Source organism: Ranitomeya imitator, chromosome 7, assembly GCF_032444005.1.
Source record: "Ranitomeya imitator isolate aRanImi1 chromosome 7, aRanImi1.pri, whole genome shotgun sequence".
In the NCBI taxonomy this organism is placed as follows: domain Eukaryota; kingdom Metazoa; phylum Chordata; class Amphibia; order Anura; family Dendrobatidae; genus Ranitomeya; species Ranitomeya imitator.
In genome coordinates this window covers 208,502,825-208,526,092 of record NC_091288.1, presented here as the reverse complement: position 1 = coordinate 208,526,092, position 23,268 = coordinate 208,502,825, and the positions used below count along the sequence as shown (strand labels likewise).

The 23,268-nt window shown below is 43.6% G+C and overlaps 1 protein-coding gene across 5 annotated transcripts in view; it reads left to right on the top strand.

Moving 5' to 3' along the window:
• Positions 1-15,072, top strand: part of LMF1 (lipase maturation factor 1) — a 234,161-nt gene extending 219,089 nt beyond the window's left edge. For 3 of the 5 annotated variants that reach the window (XM_069734631.1, XM_069734636.1, XM_069734633.1), the window contains 2 exons: positions 9,537-9,649; positions 12,907-13,600. In XM_069734631.1, coding sequence (XP_069590732.1) covers positions 9,537-9,649; positions 12,907-13,090 — 297 coding nt within the window. In that variant the 3' untranslated portion in view covers positions 13,091-13,600. Of the gene's footprint in view, positions 1-9,536; positions 9,650-12,906 lie in introns of all 5 variants that reach the window. The other 2 variants (XM_069734634.1, XM_069734632.1) reach the window with 2 other exon arrangements.
• Positions 15,073-23,268: the final 8,196 nt, after the last annotated feature.

The window sequence follows — 23,268 nt, the reverse complement described above, 5'->3', positions numbered from 1 at the left end:
CTGACAAACCCCATGGGATTTGGAATGGCAGCCATGTTGGTTGTCAAGATCCCTGCTTGCTGTTAAGTTACTGAAAATATTATTAAATACCCCCAGAGGGGGGTAACAAGCCCTCAGTTTCCATTCACCGAGGGCAAGCAGAGGTGGAAAGTCATGAAAACTTTTGTATTAGAAAGCTGCAGAACTTTTTGGACCCCCCCTTTATGAAAGTGGGGCTTGTATGGACATCATGGAGGTAAATCCCCCCGCCCCGCTTAGCCCCAGCAGCTCTTGCAGCGATGGCCCCCGGAGGTTGAGTGCCGCCGGCTGCTGCAGATCCAGGCCTGCCGGTCGCGCACGGGGCAGGGATTGCCGCTGCCAGTCAGGAACGTGCGCTCTGAACAATGCAGCAGTGTTCCCCGTCTCGCCTTCTGCCAGTCTAATTCACACCTCACATCCTGACACAAGCCAGCAGGATCCGACTGCGCCCGCACCGCCCCGCCGCTCAGGAGGAGCCCTGCACGGATCGCGCGGGGATTTATACAATCATGGCGTCCGGCTGCCGGACAGTGGGGAAAATAAGTATTTGATACACTGATGATTTTGTACGTTTTCCCACCTACAATAAATGAATTTTATCACAGGTACACTTCACCTGTGAGAGACAGAATCTAAAAAGAAAATCACACTGTAGGATGTTTACATGATTAATTTGCATTTTATTGCAGGAAATAAGTATTTGATCCCCCATGAACAAGAATTCTGTCTGTCACAGACCTGTTAATTTTTTCTGTAAGACGCCTCCTACTCTGCACTCATTACCTGTATAAAAGACACCTGTCCACACACTGAATCACACTCCAACCTCTCCACCATGGCCAAGACCAAAGAGCTGTCTAAGAACACCAGGGACAAAATTGTAGACCTGCACAAGGCCGGGATGGGCTACAGGACAATAGGCAAGCAGCTTGGGAGAGGGCAACAACTGTTTATTATGTGACTGTGAATCTTTCTCAGTCTGGGGCTCCATGCATGGTCTCAAAGTGTGGGGTAAGGATGATTCTGAGGAAGGTCATGAATCAGCCCAGAACTGACCGGGAGGACCTGGTCAAAGACCTGAAGAGAGCTGCGACCACAGTCTCATACATTACCATTAGTAGTACATTACGCCGTCTTGGATTACAATCCTGCAGGGTACACAAGGTCCCCCTGCTCACGCCAGCACATGCCCGGGCCCATTTGAAGTTGACCAATGACCTTCTGATGATCCAGAGGAGGTATGGGAGAAGGTCATGTGCTCAGATGAGACCAAAATAGAGCTTTTTGGTATCAACTCCACTCGCTGTGTTTTGGAGGAAGAAGAAGGATGAGTACAAGCCCAAGAACACCATCCCAACCGTGAAGCATGGTGGGGGAAACATTATACTTTGGGGGGTGCTTTTCTGCAAAGGGGAAAGTACGTCTGCACCATATTGAAGGGTGGATGGATGGGGTCATGTATCATGAGATGTTGGCCAACAACCTTCTTCACTCAGTAAGAGCATTGAAAATAGGTCGTGGCTGGGTCTTCCAGCATGACATTGACCCGAAACACACAGCCAGGGGCAACTAAGAAGCAGCTCCATAAGAAGCCTTTCACAGTCCTGGAGTGGCCCAGCCAGTCTCCAGATCTGAACCAACAGAAAATCTTTGGAGGGAGCTGAAACTCAATGTTGCCCAACGACAGCCCCGAAACCTGAAAGGTCTGGAGAAGATCTGTATGGAGGAGGGGGCCAATATCCCTACTGGTCAAGAACCACAGGAAACGTCGAACCTCTGTAACTGCAAACAAAGGTTTCTGGACCAAATATTAAGTTCTGTTTTTCTATTGTATCAAATACTTATTTCACGCAATAAAATGCAAATTATGTGAATATTCTACAATGTGATTTTTTGGATTTTTTCTTAGATTCTGTCTCTTCCAGGTGAAGTGTAGCTACGATAAAAAATTACAGGCCTCTCCATTCTTTGTCGGTGGGAAAACTTGCAGAATCGTAAGTGCATCAAACACTTATTTTCCCCACTGTAGCTCCTAAATGGAAGAAATTGTTTTCTTAATGTTTTTTTTAATATATTACATTGCTGGGACTTTTACCCCCCATCGGCTGATTGGTGGGACCCCAGTAGGTCTCTAGAAAGTGGGACAGTGCCATGCAAGGTGTAGTGGCTGTGAATGGTACTGCAAGTCGTAGTCCACTTATATTTAGTCAATTGGGGTGCAAGCGAGGACCCTAAATCATATAGAAAAATTGCAACCTCTGTAAATTAGTCCTGGTTACTTTTGTGTTTTGGACGGATCGGTTCTTTAAACATTTTTGACTCCTATCCTCCTGCACGTACAGGTTGTGAAGGGGTTAACGCTTGTAGTCAGCGACTAGATGTGCCGGGACTCGATGTTGCTTCCCTTATTCCCACAGAACCGATATATCATTTTGCGCTGCCCTGCCAGCCGGTATCCATGGTTAGAAGTTGGCAGTGCCCGTCCGCAGCAGCGCTGCCCAAAGTACTGGGGGTGGAAAGCAAGAAGCTGGCGTCACGTCGTAAACTACCCGAGGAGCAAACGGCGGCTCCGTGGGCATCGCCCTGACACATGTGCCACACCGAGATCCAGCGCGTAGCGGTGTCTCCATGAATCCGCATGGGAGCCCACTCCTGCCATAAACACGTCTCCTGGTCCGCAGAGCTGGCGCTCACTTCTGTGTGCCCACTGGGAGCGGGCAGCATGGCAGCACTGACTCACCCCGAGAGGTGGACGAACCCCTGACGGCACACGGGGGCCCGGACGTCTCACTGTCTGGGCGAAAAAATCACGGAAAGAGCCGGATGAGAAGGCAGGAAAGCTACCGGCAGGAGAAAACTGGAGGAAATAGGCACGAAATGTAACGCATTAATGGGTGCTCGCCTGTACTCCACACACTCCACAAGCTGCTGTTTTCAGCTTGTGCCTCGTAGTATCCCTCGATTTGTAAAATGGCAGCGGCAGACGTCTGCACACCCTATAGAGCCATCGCACGTGTGAACTATCGCAGGACTCGCCTTCCCCTCATGGACACTAGTTCTGCTTATAAACAAAATTCTCAAACAGAGAAACCTGATCAGTAGATGCCCAAAATTAATTAATTTTGGCATAACTAATGCGTCCAATGTTTTTTCCAGGGTGATAAACAGTTCTATGGAATAAGAAGATATACGATGTGTCAGGTACTCGCTGCAGCCTTTCCACCAGTCAGTAACACATCAAACTGATGGCTTTGGGAGAAGTGCACCTACTGGCCGTCTGGGGGTACTGCGCTTTATGTACAGCATAAATACAGTCACCCATTAATTTCCAGAGTGCTTTTAAAGTCCCAAATGATTAGATTTATTGATACTATGGGTCAGTGACTCTCTGCAGTCTTTCCACCAATATTCATCATATCATGTCAGTTACTCTCTGCAGCCTTTCCACCAATATTCGACACATCATGTCAGTGACTCTCTGCAGCCTTTCCACCAATATTCATCATATCATGTCAGTGACTCTCTGCAGCCTTTCCACCAATATTCATCATATCATGTCAGTGACTCTCTGTAGCCTTTCCACCAATATTCATCATATCATGTCAGTGACTCTCTGCAGCCTTTCCACCAATATTCATCACATCATGTCAGTGACTCTCTGCAGCCTTTCCACCAATATTCGACACATCATGTCAGTGACTCTCTGCAGCCTTTCCACCAATATTCGACACATCATGTCAGTGACTCTCTGCAGCCTTTCCTCCAATATTCATCATATCATGTCAGTGACTCTCTGCAGCCTTTCCTCCAATATTCATCATATCATGTCAGTGACTCTCTGCAGCCTTTCCACCAATATTCATCATATCATGTCAGTGACTCTCTGCAGCCTTTCCACCAATATTCATCACATCATGTCAGTGACTCTCTGCAGCCTTTCCACCAATATTCATCATATCATGTCAGTGACTCTCTGCAGCCTTTCCACCAATATTCATCATATCATGTCAGTGACTCTCTGCAGCCTTTCCACCAATATTCATCATATCATGTCAGTGACTCTCTGCAGCCTTTCCACCAATATTCATCACATCATGTCAGTGACTCTCTGTAGCCTTTCCACCAATATTCATCATATCATGTCAGTGACTCTCTGCAGCCTTTCCACCAATATTCATCACATCATGTCAGTGACTCTTTGTAGCCTTTCCACCAATATTCATCATATCATGTCAGTGACTCTCTGCAGCCTTTCCACCAATATTCATCATATCATGTCAGTGACTCTCTGCAGCCTTTCCACCAATATTCATCATATCATGTCAGTGACTCTCTGCAGCCTTTCCACCAATATTCGACACATCATGTCAGTGACTCTCTGCAGCCTTTCCACCAATATTCATCATATCATGTCAGTGACTCTCTGCAGCCTTTCCACCAATATTCATCACATCATGTCAGTGACTCTCTGTAGCCTCTCCACCAATATTCATCATATCATGTCAGTGACTCTCTGAAGCCCTTCCAACAATATTCATCACATCATGTCAGTGACTCTCTGCAGCCTTTCCACCAATATTCATCATATCATGTCAGTGACTTTCTGCAGCTTTTGCACCAATATTCAACACATCATGTCAGTGACTCTCTGCAGCCTTTCCACCAATATTCATCACATCATGTCAGTGACTTTCTGCAGCTTTTGCACCAATATTTAACACATCATGTCAGTGACTCTCTGCAGCCTTTCCACCAATATTCATCATATCGTGTCAGTGACTCTCTGCAGCCTTTCCACCAATATTCATCATATCATGTCAGTCACTCTCTGCAGCCTTTCCACCAATATTCATCATATCATGTCAGTGACTCTCTGCAGCCTTTCCACCAATATTCGACACATCATGGCAGTGACTCTCTGCAGCCTTTCCACCAATATTCATCATATCATGTCAGTGACTCTCTGCAGCCTTTCCACCAATATTCATCACATCATGTCAGTGACTCTCTGTAGCCTTTCCACCAATATTCATCATATCATGTCAGTGACTTTCTGCAGCCTTTCCACCAATATTCGACACATCATGTCAGTGACTCTCTGCAGCCTTTCCACCAATATTCATCATATCATGTCAGTGACTCTCTGCAGCCTTTCCACCAATATTCATCACATCATGTCAGTGACTCTCTGTAGCCTTTCCACCAATATTCATCATATCATGTCAGTGACTCTCTGCAGACTTTCCACCAATATTCATCACATCATGTCAGTGACTCTCTGTAGCCTTTCCACCAATATTCATCATATCATGTCAGTGACTCTCTGCAGCCTTTCCACCAATATTCATCATATCATGTCAGTGACTCTCTGCAGCCTTTTCACCAATATTCATCATATCATGTCAGTGACTTTCTGCAGCCTTTCCACCAATATTCGACACATCATGTCAGTGACTCTCTGCAGCCTTTCCACCAATATTCATCATATCATGTCAGTGACTCTCTGTAGCCTTTCCACCAATATTCATCATATCATGTCAGTGACTCTCTGCAGCCTTTCCACCAATATTCATCACATCATGTCAGTGACTCTCTGTAGCCTTTCCACCAATATTCATCATATCATGTCAGTGACTTTCTGCAGCCTTTCCACCAATATTCGACACATCATGTCAGTGACTCTCTGCAGCCTTTCCACCAATATTCATCATATCATGTCAGTGACTCTCTGCAGCCTTTCCACCAATATTCATCACATCATGTCAGTGACTCTCTGTAGCCTTTCCACCAATATTCATCATATCATGTCAGTGACTCTCTGCAGCCTTTCCACCAATATTCATCACATCATGTCAGTGACTCTCTGTAGCCTTTCCACCAATATTCATCATATCATGTCAGTGACTCTCTGCAGCCTTTCCACCAATATTCATCATATCATGTCAGTGACTCTCTGCAGCCTTTTCACCAATATTCATCATATCATGTCAGTGACTTTCTGCAGCCTTTCCACCAATATTCGACACATCATGTCAGTGACTCTCTGCAGCCTTTCCACCAATATTCATCATATCATGTCAGTGACTCTCTGTAGCCTTTCCACCAATATTCATCATATCATGTCAGTGACTCTCTGCAGCCTTTCCACCAATATTCATCACATCATGTCAGTGACTCTCTGTAGCCTTTCCACCAATATTCATCATATCATGTCAGTGACTCTCTGCAGCCTTTCCACCAATATTCATCACATCATGTCAGTGACTCTCTGCAGCCTTTCCACCAATATTCATCATATCATGTCAGTGACTTTCTGCAGCTTTTGCACCAATATTCAACACATCATGTCAGTGACTCTCTGCAGCCTTTCCACCAATATTCATCACATCATGTCAGTGACTCTCTGCAGCCTTTCCACCAATATTCATCACATCATGTCAGTGACTCTCTGCAGCCTTTTCACCAATATTCATCATATAATGTCAGTGACTCTCTGCAGCCTTTCCACCAATATTCATCATATCATGTCAGTGACTCTCTGCAGCCTTTCCACCAATATTCATCATATCATGTCAGTGACTCTCTGCAGCCTTTCCACCAATATTCATCACATCATGTCAGTGACTCTCTGCAGCTTTTGCACCCATATTTAACACATCATGTCAGTGACTCTCTGCAGCCTTTCCACCAATATTCAACACATCATGTCAGTGACTCTCTGCAGCCTTTTCTCCAATATTCATCATATCATGTCAGTGACTCTCTGCAGGCTTTCCACTAATATTCATCATATCATGTCAGTGACTCTCTGCAGCCTTTCCACCAATATTCATCATATAATGTCAGTGACTCTCTGCAGCCTTTCCACCAATATTCATCACATCATGTCAGTGACTCTGCAGCCTTTCCACCAATATTCATCATATCATGTCAGTGACTCTGCAGCCTTTCCACCAATATTCATCACATCATGTCAGTGACTCTGCAGCCTTTCCACCAATATTCATCACATCATGTCAGTGACTCTCTGCAGCCTTTGCACCAATATTCATCATATCATGTCAGTGACTCTGCAGCCTTTCCACCAATATTCATCACATCATGTCAGTGACTCTCTGCAGCCTTTCCACCAATATTCATCATATCATGTCAGTGACTCTCTGCAGCCTTTCCACCAATATTCATCATATCTTGTCAGTGACTCTCTGCAGCCTTTCCACCAATATTCATCATATCATGTCAGTGACTCTCTGCAGCCTTTCCACCAATATTCATCATATCATGTCAGTGACTCTCTGCAGCCTTTCCTCCAATATTCATCATATCATGTCAGTGACTCTCTGCAGCCTTTCCACCAATATTCATCATATCATGTTAGTGACTCTCTGCAGCCTTTCCTCCAATATTCATCATATCATGTCAGTCACTCTCTGCAGCCTTTCCTCCCAATATTCATCATATCATGTCAGTGACTCTCTGCAGCCTTTCCACCAATATTCATCATATCATGTCAGTGACTCTCTGCAGCCTTTCCTCCCAATATTCATCATATCATGTCAGTGACTCTCTGCAGCCTTTCCACCAATATTCATCATATCATGTCAGTGACTCTCTGCAGCCTTTCCTCCCAATATTCATCATATCATGTCAGTGACTCTCTGCAGCCTTTCCACCAATATTCATCATATCATGTCAGTGACTCTCTGCAGCCTTTCCTCCCAATATTCATCATATCATGTCAGTGACTCTCTGCAGCCTTTCCACCAATATTCATCATATCATGTCAGTGACTCTGCAGCCTTTCCACCAATATTCATCATATCATGTCAGTCACTCTCTGCAGCCTTTCCTCCCAATATTCATCATATCATGTCAGTGACTCTCTGCAGCCTTTCCACCAATATTCATCATATCATGTCAGTGACTCTGCAGCCTTTCCTCCAATATTCATCATATCATGTCAGTGACTCTCTGCAGCCTTTCCTCCAATATTCATCATATCATGTCAGTGACTCTCTGCAGCCTTTCCTCCAATATTCATCATATCATGTCAGTGACTCTCTGCAGCCTTTCCTCCAATATTCATCATATCATGTCAGTGACTCTCTGCAGCCTTTCCTCCCAATATTCATCATATCATGTCAGTGACTCTCTGCAGCCTTTCCACCAATATTCATCATATCATGTCAGTGACTCTCTGTAGCCTTTCCACCAATATTCATCATATCATGTCAGTGACTCTCTGCAGCCTTTCCTCCCAATATTCATCATATCATGTCAGTGACTCTCTGCAGCCTTTCCACCAATATTCATCATATCATGTCAGTGACTCTGCAGCCTTTCCACCAATATTCATCATATCATGTCAGTCACTCTCTGCAGCCTTTCCTCCCAATATTCATCATATCATGTCAGTGACTCTCTGCAGCCTTTCCACCAATATTCATCATATCATGTCAGTGACTCTGCAGCCTTTCCTCCAATATTCATCATATCATGTCAGTGACTCTCTGCAGCCTTTCCTCCAATATTCATCATATCATGTCAGTGACTCTCTGCAGCCTTTCCTCCAATATTCATCATATCATGTCAGTGACTCTCTGCAGCCTTTCCTCCCAATATTCATCATATCATGTCAGTGACTCTCTGCAGCCTTTCCTCCCAATATTCATCATATCATGTCAGTGACTCTCTGCAGCCTTTCCTCCAATATTCATCATATCATGTCAGTGACTCTCTGCAGCCTTTCCTCCCAATATTCATCATATCATGTCAGTCACTCTCTGCAGCCTTTCCTCCGAATATTCATCATATCATGTCAGTGACTCTCTGCAGCCTTTCCACCAATATTCATCATATCATGTCAGTCACTCTCTGCAGCCTTTCCTCCCAATATTCATCATATCATGTCAGTGACTCTCTGCAGCCTTTCCACCAATATTCATCATATCATGTCAGTGACTCTCTGCAGCCTTTCCTCCCAATATTCATCATATCATGTCAGTGACTCTCTGCAGCCTTTCCTCCAATATTCATCATATCATGTCAGTGACTCTCTGCAGCCTTTCCTCCCAATATTCATCATATCATGTCAGTGACTCTCTGCAGCCTTTCCTCCAATATTCATCATATCATGTCAGTGACTCTCTGCAGCCTTTCCTCCAATATTCATCATATCATGTCAGTGACTCTCTGCAGCCTTTCCACCAATATTAAACACATCAATGTGTGGAGTCTGGTAAATGTGCACCCTGCTGGTTATTAGTTGGTATTGCACCTTATTACAGGACATGACGCTGCTTTTGCATGTTTTGATCATGTAAAATTTTTTTTGCCTCAATTGTTACGTCACGAATATAAAAAAAGTGGCAAAAACAGTGCGGTTTCCCGCAATTACAAAAAAATGCAATGTGTGAATGCAGCATTAATCTCAATATAGTTAATTTAGGAAATATGTATATCTTAGGTGTTTTTTTTACAGTATTTTTGCTATATGTCTCATGTTTCTTTCATCTCAGACCTATGAACAGAATGAATGGGTAATACATCTCGCAGGAAAGCTGCTAGCAAATGATCCCACAGCTACCTCCCTCCTGGCCTTCAACCCCTTCCAGGAGAAAGAACCCCCCAGGTAACCTACGTATCAGCAGGGTAACATTTTCTGAATGTTATATTATACAGGGTCACCCCGTCCTTATTGTCATTACTGACTGTGGTGCCCAATAGCAGCACCACTCTGAATTTAAAGTGACAGCTGCGCTAAATGTAACATGTTCTGTAATGGGGCAGTTACTGAGTGTTTGAAATGAATATGCTGCTCACGGTGGTAAAAAGTGGTATTGCATGTAAAAAAATAGAAAAAAAATAAAATGGCAAAAATGAAAGGGTATGCCCTGGATTTTAGAAAATTGGTAACAAAGCAAAGAATGGAATAAAAACTATTACTATTACATGCCACCCATACTAAATAGGGTGTATGAGAATGGGACTTTCTAAACGGGACATCCCCTTTAACTAGCTGTCTTTTTAAAGCCAGTTTAGTGACCTACTCAGCTGAGACTCCCGACACCGACAACCTCTGAAAAGTCCTCACGTCCTGGTTACGGGCAGTGTGTACTTATTCAGCCCCATCATTAAAGCTACTGCTATGCAGTGAGCTCCTCCTAGTGGTGGCTCAGAGCAAAACCTCATTTAAAGGGGTGTTCCAGGGACAGATTTATCAAAGTGGTTCATGCTGTTTGATCATTCTGGCACACTTTTATATTGTTTAGTCTAAGTTTACACCACCTATTAGTTGGTTTACTTTGTGCCACAATTTTGCCAATTTTTTTTTTTTACTACTTTTACTAAAAAACCACGCCCATTCTAAATGACCACACCCATTTTCCTAAATCCACGCCCCTTCAGAGAGGCCACGCCCTCACGTTGGATATCTTATAATAATTAGGATGCAGAAAGACAAAAAAATATATATAGGGCCCGAATTATTTTTGGGTTTGGGACTTTTTTGTCTAGTTTTTCGTTGCTTGCCTGTTTTTCATTTACTTTTTAGTCTAATTTTAAGTATTATGTGTTCACCTGTTTTCTTTTGTTTGTTTTTTTTTAAGGCAGAGTTTGTGTTTTTTTTTTTTTTTATGTTTTTTTTTTTCTTGTGATATTTGTTGACTTTTTTGTGCTCCTAATTCTACAAAATGGCGCACACGGTTCATGATTTTTTTCTCTCAAAAGTTAAAAATGCTTTTTAGTTTTGTCTTTCTATTTTCTTTTTTTTTTTACTTTTTATACTCGCCCATTTTGTCTTAAAATAAAATATCACTCCAGTAGGGCAGGACACTTGCTCAAAAAATTTAGCAATTTTTAGGAAACATTTGCAAACATCTGGAGGCTCCAAAACCACAAACATAAAGCAGGCGAACACATAAAATAGACGCAAAAAAAAGAGGCACAAAGTAGGATAAGGCGCAAAAGAAAAATAGGTGAAAAATATCAAAATCTAAACAAAATAAAGACACCGATGCAATAATGAATCGGATCCTTTGTGGCAGAATATTTTATTTTTCATTTTTTTATTATTACTATGTATTTAAGAAAAGGAGAAATCCCCTTTAAGGACCAATTTAAAGGGTAAAATTAACTGTAAGGTGGTATTATATAGAATTTTATTTTTTTTATCCCAACTCCCACAGTGTCCCCCCACTTAATGCGCCAATTACCCAGTCCCTATGACCTGACACGGTTTATTAGCGCCGGTGATATACGCACACGCGCTCCTATTGCCGAAACATCTCACCTCGGCCGCAGAGGAATTACGGTGAAACGCGAGATCCAATCTTAAAAAAAAACAAAAAAAAAAACAAAGTCCGCCTATTAATTGCCGGAGACTTTACACACTGGGATGACTTTATGTCCCGAGCTGAAAACCGTGAGAGGGCTTTTATGGCTTTTAATGAATTTATGTCTCTCGCTTTGATTTACAATTAGGAGGGAAACCCAGCAAAGAAGTCTCCAGATAAAAAAAAACATACAGCAAATCACGTATATTAAAGGCACGGATAGAATAATAAAACTCATGTTTCGGCTTATTCCCCACCCTCGCCGCCTTTGTCAGGTCGTTAATTTTGACAGAAAACACAGTTCCTGTTTTTCCCTCCAAAAACCTCTCAGCTGTTCGGCCAGGGGGACAGCTGTTGCCCTCTGGAACTAATTACAGCTGTCTGTGAGATTTAGCCCCCTCCTCCTCCTCCCGAAAATCTCGAATATTGCTTCTAATTTTTAACGCGTATAGTTGGAAGATGTCATAATAACACCAGGCCGCTCATGCGATACGACCATGAAAGCCCCCTCCTCCGCTCTCGCAGCTGCTACCGGGCAACATGGAGTACGTCGCCTTAACCGTTTCTCGGCACGATGGAGCTGAAAGCATCAAATTCACCTGATAGAAGACCCGTCACCAGATTTTTAAAAAAATGGTCTCATCTTGTTCCCGATTCTCCCATGAGTATTCCCGTTCTTGTTTTTTTCAAATCCGCCATACGGATCCAGAGATATGGGCCTTTTAGTTAGTGGTACTTTTTCCTGTTCTTTACTAAGAGGGCGTGGCTCACAAGGTAATTATGCAGAACAGCCGAAAGACACGCCCCTGAGGATCCTGAACTAAATAAAAAGGCCTATATCTCTGGGACCGTACAGTGGATTTAAGAAAAATAAAAAATGTAATTCTGAGCCGAGGAGCAGGAATAATCATAGAGGAAAAACTGGCCACTTTTGAACTGTTGACAAGTCTCACTTAAAGGGATTTTCCTTTGTAAAACAGAGTTTTGGCCACTGTGGGTCTAACTCAGCTTTTTGATGGTCGTAAAGTGGCGGTTATACTTTTATCGAGGCTTATTTACCATTCAGTCAATGGAGAGAGGCTACTGACTGATCCATGAGTAGGCCCGGGGTTTAACGGGTCCACATAGATACATGGGGTCCACCATTGAAACCAGTTCTCCTAAAACTTATCTAAAATAAAAAAAATAAACAACTTTGAAAATTTTATAATATTCTTCAATCACGGAAAGTTGGGAACTGATGCAAAGGGCTATGGCTTGGGATCAGACTACACAGGGTTTGTTTGTAGTCTGTTACCATAGAAACATTTAGATCTGTATTGGAGATACAGACATAAAATACTGGATTTTTAATTCAATCTCCATTTCGTATACATTGGAACAATAGAAATCTTAGGTTTCAGAGGTAAACCCTTCCCTGGCATACAGAACTGGGGAGAAGATGACCTTCCTAGCATTAGCGTGGTACCCAGTAGCCCTCTTCCATAACCCCTTCCACCCAGCATGTCCTGCAAACACCCTGGCTTCATGTTTCTCCCTCTTCTGCCCCCTGCAGGTGGATCAGGGGAGAGCACTTCCGATACAAATTCACTCGCATCTGGGGTACACATGCCTCCGAGGGCAAGTGGTGGATAAGGAAGAGGATTGCCCCGTACTTCCCTCCCGTTAATCTTCAAGGACTCAAGAAATATTTCCAGTCTCGATCTTGGCCTCTGCCTTCAACAAGCAAGCATAAATAAAAGTATATACCGGTTATACAGATTATAACGCCGCATCGGCCCATCTACGAGAGGTCTTTCGAATGCTGCTCACCAAGGGCTAAATAGTACAGGACCAATCCTATACACACGCACACATCCCTTTAATTTCAGGAAATCACTGTATACAATCAGCGCAATTTCACTTTCTGGGGGCGCTGTTCCATTGATATCTATGGAAAAAGATGACTTTACCAACACGCTGGTGAGAAATGGTATTGCATGTAAATTTTCAATGACGTAATTAGAATGAAGCTCCGCCCATGCTTAAGGAAGTTCGAATTGGACAAACTTATCATTAAAAAAAATGTAGTTCTGGTGATTTATTTGAAAAAAAAAACTACTCTATATTTATACGTATACATGAATATTCATTGGATTTGTGAATAATAGTGCAACTATGGAAATGTCCTTTAATTTTTTTTTTTTTTTTGTTAAAATTTTTTAAAGAATTTGTCCAGAATCTGAAAAACATGTTCTTAAAGCAGCGCACTGATTGGGTGTGGTTATTATCTTTTTTTACTAATGTATGTGATGTCTCCATAAAATACACACTATGCAGAAGTGGGGCGGCTGCGGCACAGCCACGTCTGGATCCCGGCCATCGCTCATACAGCGTCCATTGCAACCTGCTGCTTTCAGTAAGGTTTGGCGGTATTGTACTCTGTGCGGGAATTCCCTGCAAAACACGTCCCAGCTGTTCTGTTCTGTGCAAACCATAAAACCCTAAACCCTCCGGGCCTGGAATTCCGTCCATTAGCCGCATTCTTATCTACCGGGATTTTAATGATCCATGCAAAGGTTTTACTGACTCAGATTGGGTAACAAAATCAGAAATAAATGTTTGCTTTTAAATTTTTTTTTTATTTTTTGCAGAATTGACCAAAATTAATAAAATTTTGATACCTTGAATTTGATTTAATTGCACAGTGCGGATTATAATGGTCACATCCATATTCTTTATAATAAATACCCCTTTAATTTTGCACCAGCGTTGATCAAAGTGGTGACATACGAGACCACTTGCCTTTTCTGATGGCCCCATTTTTGGCGAAATATAAATTATCGTGGAAAACGTTTTTCATATTTTTTTTTTTTAATTATTGACCAAGTACAGTATACAGGATGCATAAATAGTCTATATTGTGAGACCACTCACCTTTTTATTAGCCGGAAGGGCTCAAGAGCGAGAATAGTTGTGCTAAGTTTCCTGCACCCCTTCTACCCCCCCATTTTATTTTTTTAGAAAAATGTCAGTTATCATGAAAAATTTTTTTTTTTTTTTTTTTTTAAATCATTTGTTTTTCAAGTAGAAACTCCTTTAAATCAAGTGTATATGGGATTGAATCCCTATTTCACAGGGATCCCAAACTTTTGGCGCATGAAACTAAAACTCCCAGCATGCCCTGTGGCAAAAAAAAAAAAAAGTCCCAAAAATTCTCATACTGTAAAGGTCACGCACCTTTTCTATACTGGCCATAAGGTCTCAAGAACTTAATGGAATATTATATTTGATACCCTTTTTGTCCCCCACATTTTTTTTTTTTTTTTTTTTTAGAAAAAAAATAAATTATCATGAAATATTTTTCACATTTTTTTTAACCTTTACATTATCATGAAAAATATTTTTCACGTTTTTTTTTAATCTTCACTGGCCAATATTTTTTTTTTTTTTTTTTTTAAACGGCCTTCGGACAAATTTTAAATAAATCAGTCTGAAGGGATTAGCGGTTCCAAAACTTGTGATTTCCCAGCGATGATTTCCCAGCGATTATCAAACTACAACTCTCATCGGCGGAAAAAAAAAAAGAAAAGTTACATGAACTTCGCAAGAGTAAAAGATTTGACACGTGAGACTTCTCGCTTCTTCTTAGGGACTGACATTGATGGAATATATTTGGTAATTTTTCCTAAACCCATCAGCCTTTTCCATATGTATAGATATTAAAATATTGTGAAAAATATTTTTCACGTTTTTTAAAATTATTTATTGATCAAGTGCAGATTGTAGAATTTTTTTCAGGTTTGTAGGAGAAGGGTTTTTCTACTGCAGTCGGCCTCAACCTGTGCTTTTTTTCCAGCTGTTGCACAACTACAACTCCCAGCATGCCGGACAGGATAGCCGCCTCATTCCCTGGCACAGCCATAAGCCACCAGCCATTGTCCCGTCCCTTTCGCCCTGAAACGTTGCCAACCGTATGGCGGTAATATTAAGTAAACAGCGTCCCGATGAGTTGTACCAGCCACCATGTTCCTCCTGTATATACGGGAGGGGGGTTGGTGTGGTTCCCTGGGGTGCGGTAAAGAACAAATGAGCATTTGGGGCTGTTTAAAGCAAGGGGTCCTGGTGCCAGAAAGTGCTGGAACTAGTCCAGAAATCCTTCAGACTTCTGTCACCTCATTAACTTCGAGGTCACAAATCAATTCTTAATTATAAAAGAAAAAAAAAAAAGCCCCCGTGGAGGCGCTGGTGAGGCGGGCGAGCGGCACCGAGCGCGGGGGAGAAGCCGGCTCCCGCAGGCTCTGCGCTGCAGCTTTACCAAAGCGATGGCACCATCACGGTGAATTATGAGAACACATAAATCTGGGGGGAAACATCACAGGGCCGGTGCTTGAATTGCCCCCTCAACGTCCATTATAGCTCTTCACACTTGATGGAGCGGGGTCCGGTCGCAGATTCACACTGTGCACAGCTTGGCGCTAAAGTATTGGCGCCCCCCTCCCCGTACTTTACTGCCATTATTAACAATTTAAAGGGGAATTTCAGAGTTTCTTTGTATGGCAGAACCAGTAGCACCCCCAAATCTCCAGGACCCCCAGCTATTAGCGATAGTGGTGGGCTTCTCATGGGCCTAAAGACCTTTGGGGCTCCCTTCGGCTGATACTCGGTAATTGATAAAGTGGGGGGGGGCATCTCCTTGGTGGGCACATGAGACTGAGACACCGTAGGGGAGCTTTCTAAGTTGGCGCTCTAGAGGGCATCTCTGTGGCAGGCACCCTATGGCCACTATGGTAGAGGGGCATCTCTGTGGCAGGCACTCTATGGCTGCTATGGTAGAGGGGCATCTCTCTGGCAGGCACTCTATGGCCGCTATGTTAGAGGGGCATCTCTCTGGCAGGCACTCTATGGCCGCTATGGTAGAGGGGCATCTCTCTGGCAGGCACTCTATGGCCGCTATGGTAGAGGGGCATCTCTCTGGCAGGCACTCTATGGCCACTATGGTAGAGGGGCATCTCTCTGGGAGGCACTCTATGGCCGCTATGGAAGAGGGGCATCTCTCTGGCAGGCACTCTATGGCCGCTATGGTAGAGGGGCATCTCTCTGGGAGGCACTCTATGGCCGCTGTGGTAGTGGGGCATCTGTGTGGCAGGCACTCTATGGCCGCTATGGTAGAGGGGCATCTCTGTGGCAGACACTCTATGGCCGCTATGGTAGAGGGGCATCTCTGCGGCAGACACTCTATGGCCGCTATGGTAGTGGGGCATCTCTGTGGCAGACACTCTATGGCCAGCTATGATAGAGGGGCATCTCTGTGGCAGGCACTCTATAGCCGCTATGGTAGAGGGGCATCTCTGTGGCAGGCACTCTATGGCCGCTGTGGTAGAGGGGCATTACTGTGGCAGGCACTCCATCTGAGGCTGAGACACTGTATGGCAGCACATGTAGTTGGCATTATAGGGGCATTACTGTGGCAGTCACTCACTAAGGGTATCACTTGTTGGCACACGGGGCATCTCTGTCTTAGTACTCTATGGGAGTTTTTCTATGTCATGCACTCCATCTGGGGCTCACACACTGTAGCACATGCGGTTGGTACTTTGGTGAGCTGGGGGTGGTCATGCTTCTTTTCCATTTTCAGACATTGGAGGCTACGTCAATGCTCAGGGTAGGTGGAGGGGCACTCATGAGATTTTTGCACTTGACCTACATATGTCACCTCTGGACCCAACAAACATAGATGTTACACAAGATCCTAATGGAAAAAACAACTACAAATGCCCAAGTGATCATTATCTAGTGACAGCATGGCAGATGTGTCACTTGCTTATTACCTTCAGATGGATGACCAGGTTAGCACACATGGTGTATGACAGTGTTAGACTGGGGTGACAAGGGCCCACCAATAACATTGACTTTGGGGGGCCCACTTTTCACCTGCATGCAAATATTATACTACCTTCGTTCACAAATTGACCTATATCTAATATATAAAGCTGAATGTGTGTTTGTGTGTGTGTATGTATGTCCGGGATTGGCATCTGCACCGTCGCAGCTACAGCCACAAAATTTTGCACAGTCACTCGTCTGGACCCCGAGAGCGTCATAGGCTATGTTGTGAGGTGGAAATTTAACCCCGCGCTTTCCAATTCACCAAACAATTTTGCCCCTATCTACATAATAGGGAAAAGTAAAAGGAAAAGTGTTGGAGGCAAATTGACAGCTGCCAGATGTGAACAAGGGGGACTTAAAGAATGAGGGCGATGGCGCCAAAGAGTATATACCGTACAGTTGCTAAGGTGGGGCCCCGACATGGGATACTCACCACACACGGGGATATGAACACACACAAAATGCGCCACACACTACCATGTGCTTGAACACATATTACCCTCAGAACACATTTCACCACAAATACACCAACCTCGCCACATAAAAGTCGAAACACAAAAGTCGCCACTCAAAACTCGCCACGCGCAGAACTCGCCACATGCAAAAACTAGGCTCTTGCAAACTCGCCACAAGTGCAAAACTCACCTCATGGAAAACTCACCACACGCAAAACTTGCACACGTGGAAAAATTGCCACATGCACAAAAGTTGCAACACATGCAAAAGTTGCCTCACACAAAACTTGCACATACTCAAAAGGCACCACACATAAAACTCGCCACGCGCAAAACTCGCCATGAGCAAAACTTGCTGCACACAACTTGCTACACTAACCTGTCACATGCAACTCGACACACAAAAAGTTGCTACACGCATGTTGCCACACAAAACTCATCTCACAAAAGTCGCTACATGCATGTCGCCACACGCAACTCAACACACACAACTTGACAAACGAAACTCGCCCTAAAACACACACAAGTCTGGTATTATACTTCAAGAAAATGAGAGGTGTGAGGGAGAAAATGAGAGATGTGAGGGGGAAAATGAAAGATGTGATTGGGAAAATGAGAGGCGTGATGGGAAAATAAGAGAAGTGACGTGCTATAACTAACCACAGATATTTACTATGCCCAGGCAACGCCGGGCTCTTCAGCTAGTCTCTATATAATAATAAACTGGGTAGTTTGGTTAATGAATGATGAGATGCTGCATTTTTCTGTACAGAGTGAACCAAGTGAATTATGCCAAGTACTGCCCATGCAGTGGGGTTGGGGGCCCAGATCTACCCAGGGGCCCCCCGGGGGATTCCCCTGTTACCCTGTGGGCCAGTCCGAGCCTGGTGTATGTTACGAATACTGCATATGATGCCATGAACCCAATCGCCCTACAACGTTGTCTCTGCCCCTTTTAGCAGCATACCGTCGGTACGTTTCGCCCCTTTGCAGTATTATCAGCTGCAGATATTACGTAGTGTTCGGAGCCGGGTCATTAGGGGGGCAGATCAGCTACAGCTGAAATTACTTCTGAGTAGGCAGAAATATATTTCATGGGCCGGGATCTCCAGCAGTGAAGGGATTAAAGATTCACAGCCTCAGCCGAGCATTTGTTCCCACACACCCTTAACCTCCGCTGTAACCTCGGGTCTGTCTTCTGCCTACACCTCTCCATCTGGATGGATCGCGTGGCGTAACCCCCATCCCACAATGGGTGCAGCATCTGTAGCACAAGCCCCTGGTGGGGTTTTTCTCGGATAATTCTGTGATTTCGCCCCCTTTAGCTTTCCTTTGCACCCCCTCATCCCACTAGGTGTCCGTTCTGTGAGGTTATAGAAAGCGAGAACAAAGATCCAACTCTGACCTGTGTCAAGGATGCCTAGATACGTAGATAAATAGATAGAACTTTACAGCCTGCAGTACAGTGAAGGAATGATCTATAGGCTGACACCTGCTCGTCGAGCAGCGTCTGCCCGGATCTGCCCGAGCCTGGCACTACCAGTCTGGTAACTCACCATTTTGAGGGATAATGACCAGATGTCTAAGCTGGAGGCTTCTTGACTTTGGAGAAGAAAAATGGGTCTTTGTTTGTGTCATTCATTAACATATTCAATGTCTGGATGTTGTAGTAGAGTAGTCGCCGGGCACCAAGTCTAGGACATGGATGCTACAAGGACCCACATTTAATGACTGCACCCCAGGAACATATTTGGGATAATGGAACCCCATTTCATAAATGAGGACACCATGAATTCTGGTTATGTTATCAGATACATGTAAAATTTACCCTTGAAAGTGGCGAATTAAGAATAGGGAAATTCCTTCGACTCTGCTCTTCTATTAGCCAGCAACTAACTAGTTTTGGTTCATTGATCCACTTCTCCACTTTGGATAATGCAGTAGTATATGATGAAAATTATGGCTCCTAAGGAAGTGAGGTCTCGGCCTTAGTTGAGTTCCAAACTTCCCTTGTTCATGCAAGCTAGCAAATGCGGGAGGAAGAAATTGTTTTAAGGGTCATGTCTAGAATTAGGGGAATATAGGACAACAATGGTTCTTTCTGTTTAGGAATAGTTGTGAAGTGATATGAACTATTATTAGGAGTCAGTTTGATTCTTTCAGGAGACCTCATCTTCATTATGTACACCCTATTGTTTGGTTTAGACTTCGTCCAACTGGAGATGGACCGACAGCCATTCGTCTACATCACAAATACTGGAAATAAGCTGCTGATCCTTCTACATCTCTTCAGACCGGAGTCGTCCTTCTTCTGCATTTCATTGAATTGGAGATGGACATCCAGTCTTACTTCTACATGTCTTCTCACTGGATATGGACCACTAGACCTCCTTCTGCCTCTCTTTCATTTGGAGACAAGGCACTACTGTATTTTTTTTCTTCAACTAGTTAATCCAGAAATCTTCCAACCGTCCTCCTATTACAATTCATTCTTTTGGAGTTGGTTCTTTTTCTTGCCCAACTGACGAAGGGACAACTTGTCCTTTTTTAACATCTTAGCCAAATCGAGACGAGTCACCAGATCTTCTTCTGCAACTGAAGAAAATGGCAACAGCCCTTCTTTATCATACTCAACTGGACATGGGCCACCTGTTTTTTTTTAAACCTCTTCCAACTGAAGATGGACCACCGGTCCTTTTACACCTCTTCTAACTGAAGATGGACCACTAGTACAACTTATACATCTCTTTCAAATGGAGATTGGTCACTAGTCCTCCTTGTACATCTCTTCCAAATGGAGAAGGGCCACCAGTTCTACATATTTTCCATCTGGACATGGGCCACCAGCCCTCCTTTACACCTCATCCAACTGAGGATAGGCCATCAGTTCTTCTAAATCTTTTTCACCTGGCGATGGGCCACCTGTTCTTTTTCTTCAACTTTTCCATCTGGAGATGGTCCACCAGTCCTCCTTCACATCTCTTCCAACAAGAGCATAGGCTGTCCGTTTTCATTCCACATCTTTTCCAACTGGAAATGGCCCACCAGTCCTTCTTCTATATCTCATTTTACTTGGGTTGGGCCACCAGTGCTTTCCAGTTCAACGTTTGGCCTCATTTCGTCAATGAACTTCTGGTTTATGATGATCACAACAGTTTTCTAGAATCCTGAGCTTTATCCGTACTCGTTTTCTTCATCTTCTTTCAGACCCATAAGGAACCATAGATAACATCACAGTGTGGACAATCCCAGTCCAGTGTTAACACAAAATGGTGAGGACAAGGGTGGCTTAACCTGTCACCTACAATCTCATGTGACGTGGGCTGCTCGTACCTGCTATTAATCACAATCCTCCCATATGATGACTGCAGGGTATTAATTACACTGGCCTGTGCCAGCTCTGGAAAGCAGCCAGGCCACGAAACTGACACCGACTGCGGACCCGACACATTCTGCTTTGTTTCATAGTTACTACAATTTCCTTTTTTAAGAGGTTGATTTTGCTTTACGTCTGTTTTTCATGAGTTTGTAAAATCCTCCTTATCCCTGATGATGGCTTCACATCTGAAATCACTTCTGCCCTCATAGATTAACATTCTTCATGATAATCCCATCACAAAGTAGATGGGATCTGAGATAATTAGTGGAGATGATGAGGGCTATCGGTAGCAATATGGTGGTGCGTCTACGGTTTCTGGCGTTTGGCTAACAGCTATTGGTGGGATTATTATTTCTTCTTACATAGTTTAAAGGGGTCAACTCAGGATAGACATTCGTGGAACATGCCACGAATGTCCTGTCGGTGACGGTTCAATCGCTGTGACCAGTAGAGATGACAGCTGTTGTAAGATTCGTACCATGTCACTTAGTTTCCTTGTGGCATTGAGGGCTACGAGATGGACCGTTGACTACAATGACCCAAAAATATCCAACTGAGCCAAAAACAAATATGACATTTTCTGAGCCCCACTGACGATTTGTTGTAGTGCTTGGCAGGGGTTACAATAGGCAGACATTAGGCCAAAATTTGCTTCAACCCTGTAATACCAGCTGCTGTGTCCAATGTCAGAAGTACCATAGTAGATAAAGAACATTGGAGTCCCCACTTATGGAACATTCTAATCTCCACCCCAAGACCCGGCAGGGATGCCCACTTTACTGTAAATTTGTAATGGATCCCATCATTGTCTAACCTGACTAGAGATGAGTGAACCTGAACCTAAAAGTTTGGGCATCGTACCGGACGGTTAGTGTCCGAACTCTGACTTCTCCCGAAAGTCCATTGCAATGTTCGAAGTTCTGGGGAAAGTCTGTTGCAATGTTCGGAGTTCTGTGGAAAGTCCATTTCAGACAGTAAGAGAATTTTGTAGCTCAAAAGTTCAGGTCCCCCATTATTTTCAATGGGATTCCGGTTCTGGTTCTAGTTCATGTACAGTTCTGATACCCGAACCGAACTTTGGAATAAAATTCTGGTTGAGTACCAGAATGCAAACTTCCACTCGGATCCCTAAACCTGACAACCCTTTTACTGCACAATGACAAGTCATAAAAAATTAGGGCTGTTTCACTAGAAACTACCGTGTGTCAAAACACTCAAGCAAGGGTCAACATATGCTTATTACTGGACCCCTTGACATTGCCTAGCTAGCTTGCTACTCTACTTCAATCTCCCAGCCTGGGAAGAAAAAATTGATTGATACCCCTTAATCTCTAATATTTTACAGTATGGGGCTGCCATAGAAGGTATTAAGATCCATAACCCAGCTCCAGTTAGGAGGCATTCACCCCCCTCCTCCTTTCTCACACCGAATTTCCAGTAAAAGGACAGGAGCTTACACTTCTTGAAGTAGAATTACACCATTTAACATAGGGGAAATGAGGAAATTTAGTATGACTGGGATGTGTCAAACCTAATTAAAATCCAGGACGGCCTGCAGTGACCAAAACAATTAAGGCAGGATACCTATTGTGAGATTGGGTATGAATTCTGACATTTGTTTGATCAGAGAAGGGGCAGTAGGCTCTCTCCAGGATGAGCTGCTTTGAAAGAACTTCCCCAGGCTTTGTGTCTCTGATGGAAAGTTATGAATATTGGGGTTTGTATAGATCCGATATTGATGGGACATACAATTCCAGCTTCAGGACTAATCGGGGAAGAACATGCATATTTTCACATATGGAATAATCAGGGGAGAGGTGGGAATAAAATAAGAGCAAAAAATGGACACTTGGTGACACATCCCCTTTAAAGGGATGATAGTTGCACATTCCCCATTTGTGCTTAATTAGGTTTCAGGGTCCTGAATTTTGGAGACAAGCCTCCCTATTAATTTTCTATTGAAAGGTTCTCATAACTATTCCTTATCTACCGTATGTTATAATCACATTACCAGCTCACGAAATAAAAAAAAAAAATGTCCCCCACCACCTCCTCTGTGCTGTGCTTGGCCCCTGGTTCAGAGATGTCACTGTCACCCCTGCCTCCATTTGTCAGGCTGTCGCTCGTGTCCGTGGCACAAATCAATTACATTGGTAATGTAATAACACTGGGCCAGACTCCACCATAAACATGCCTGTCATCACCCTTTAAAAAG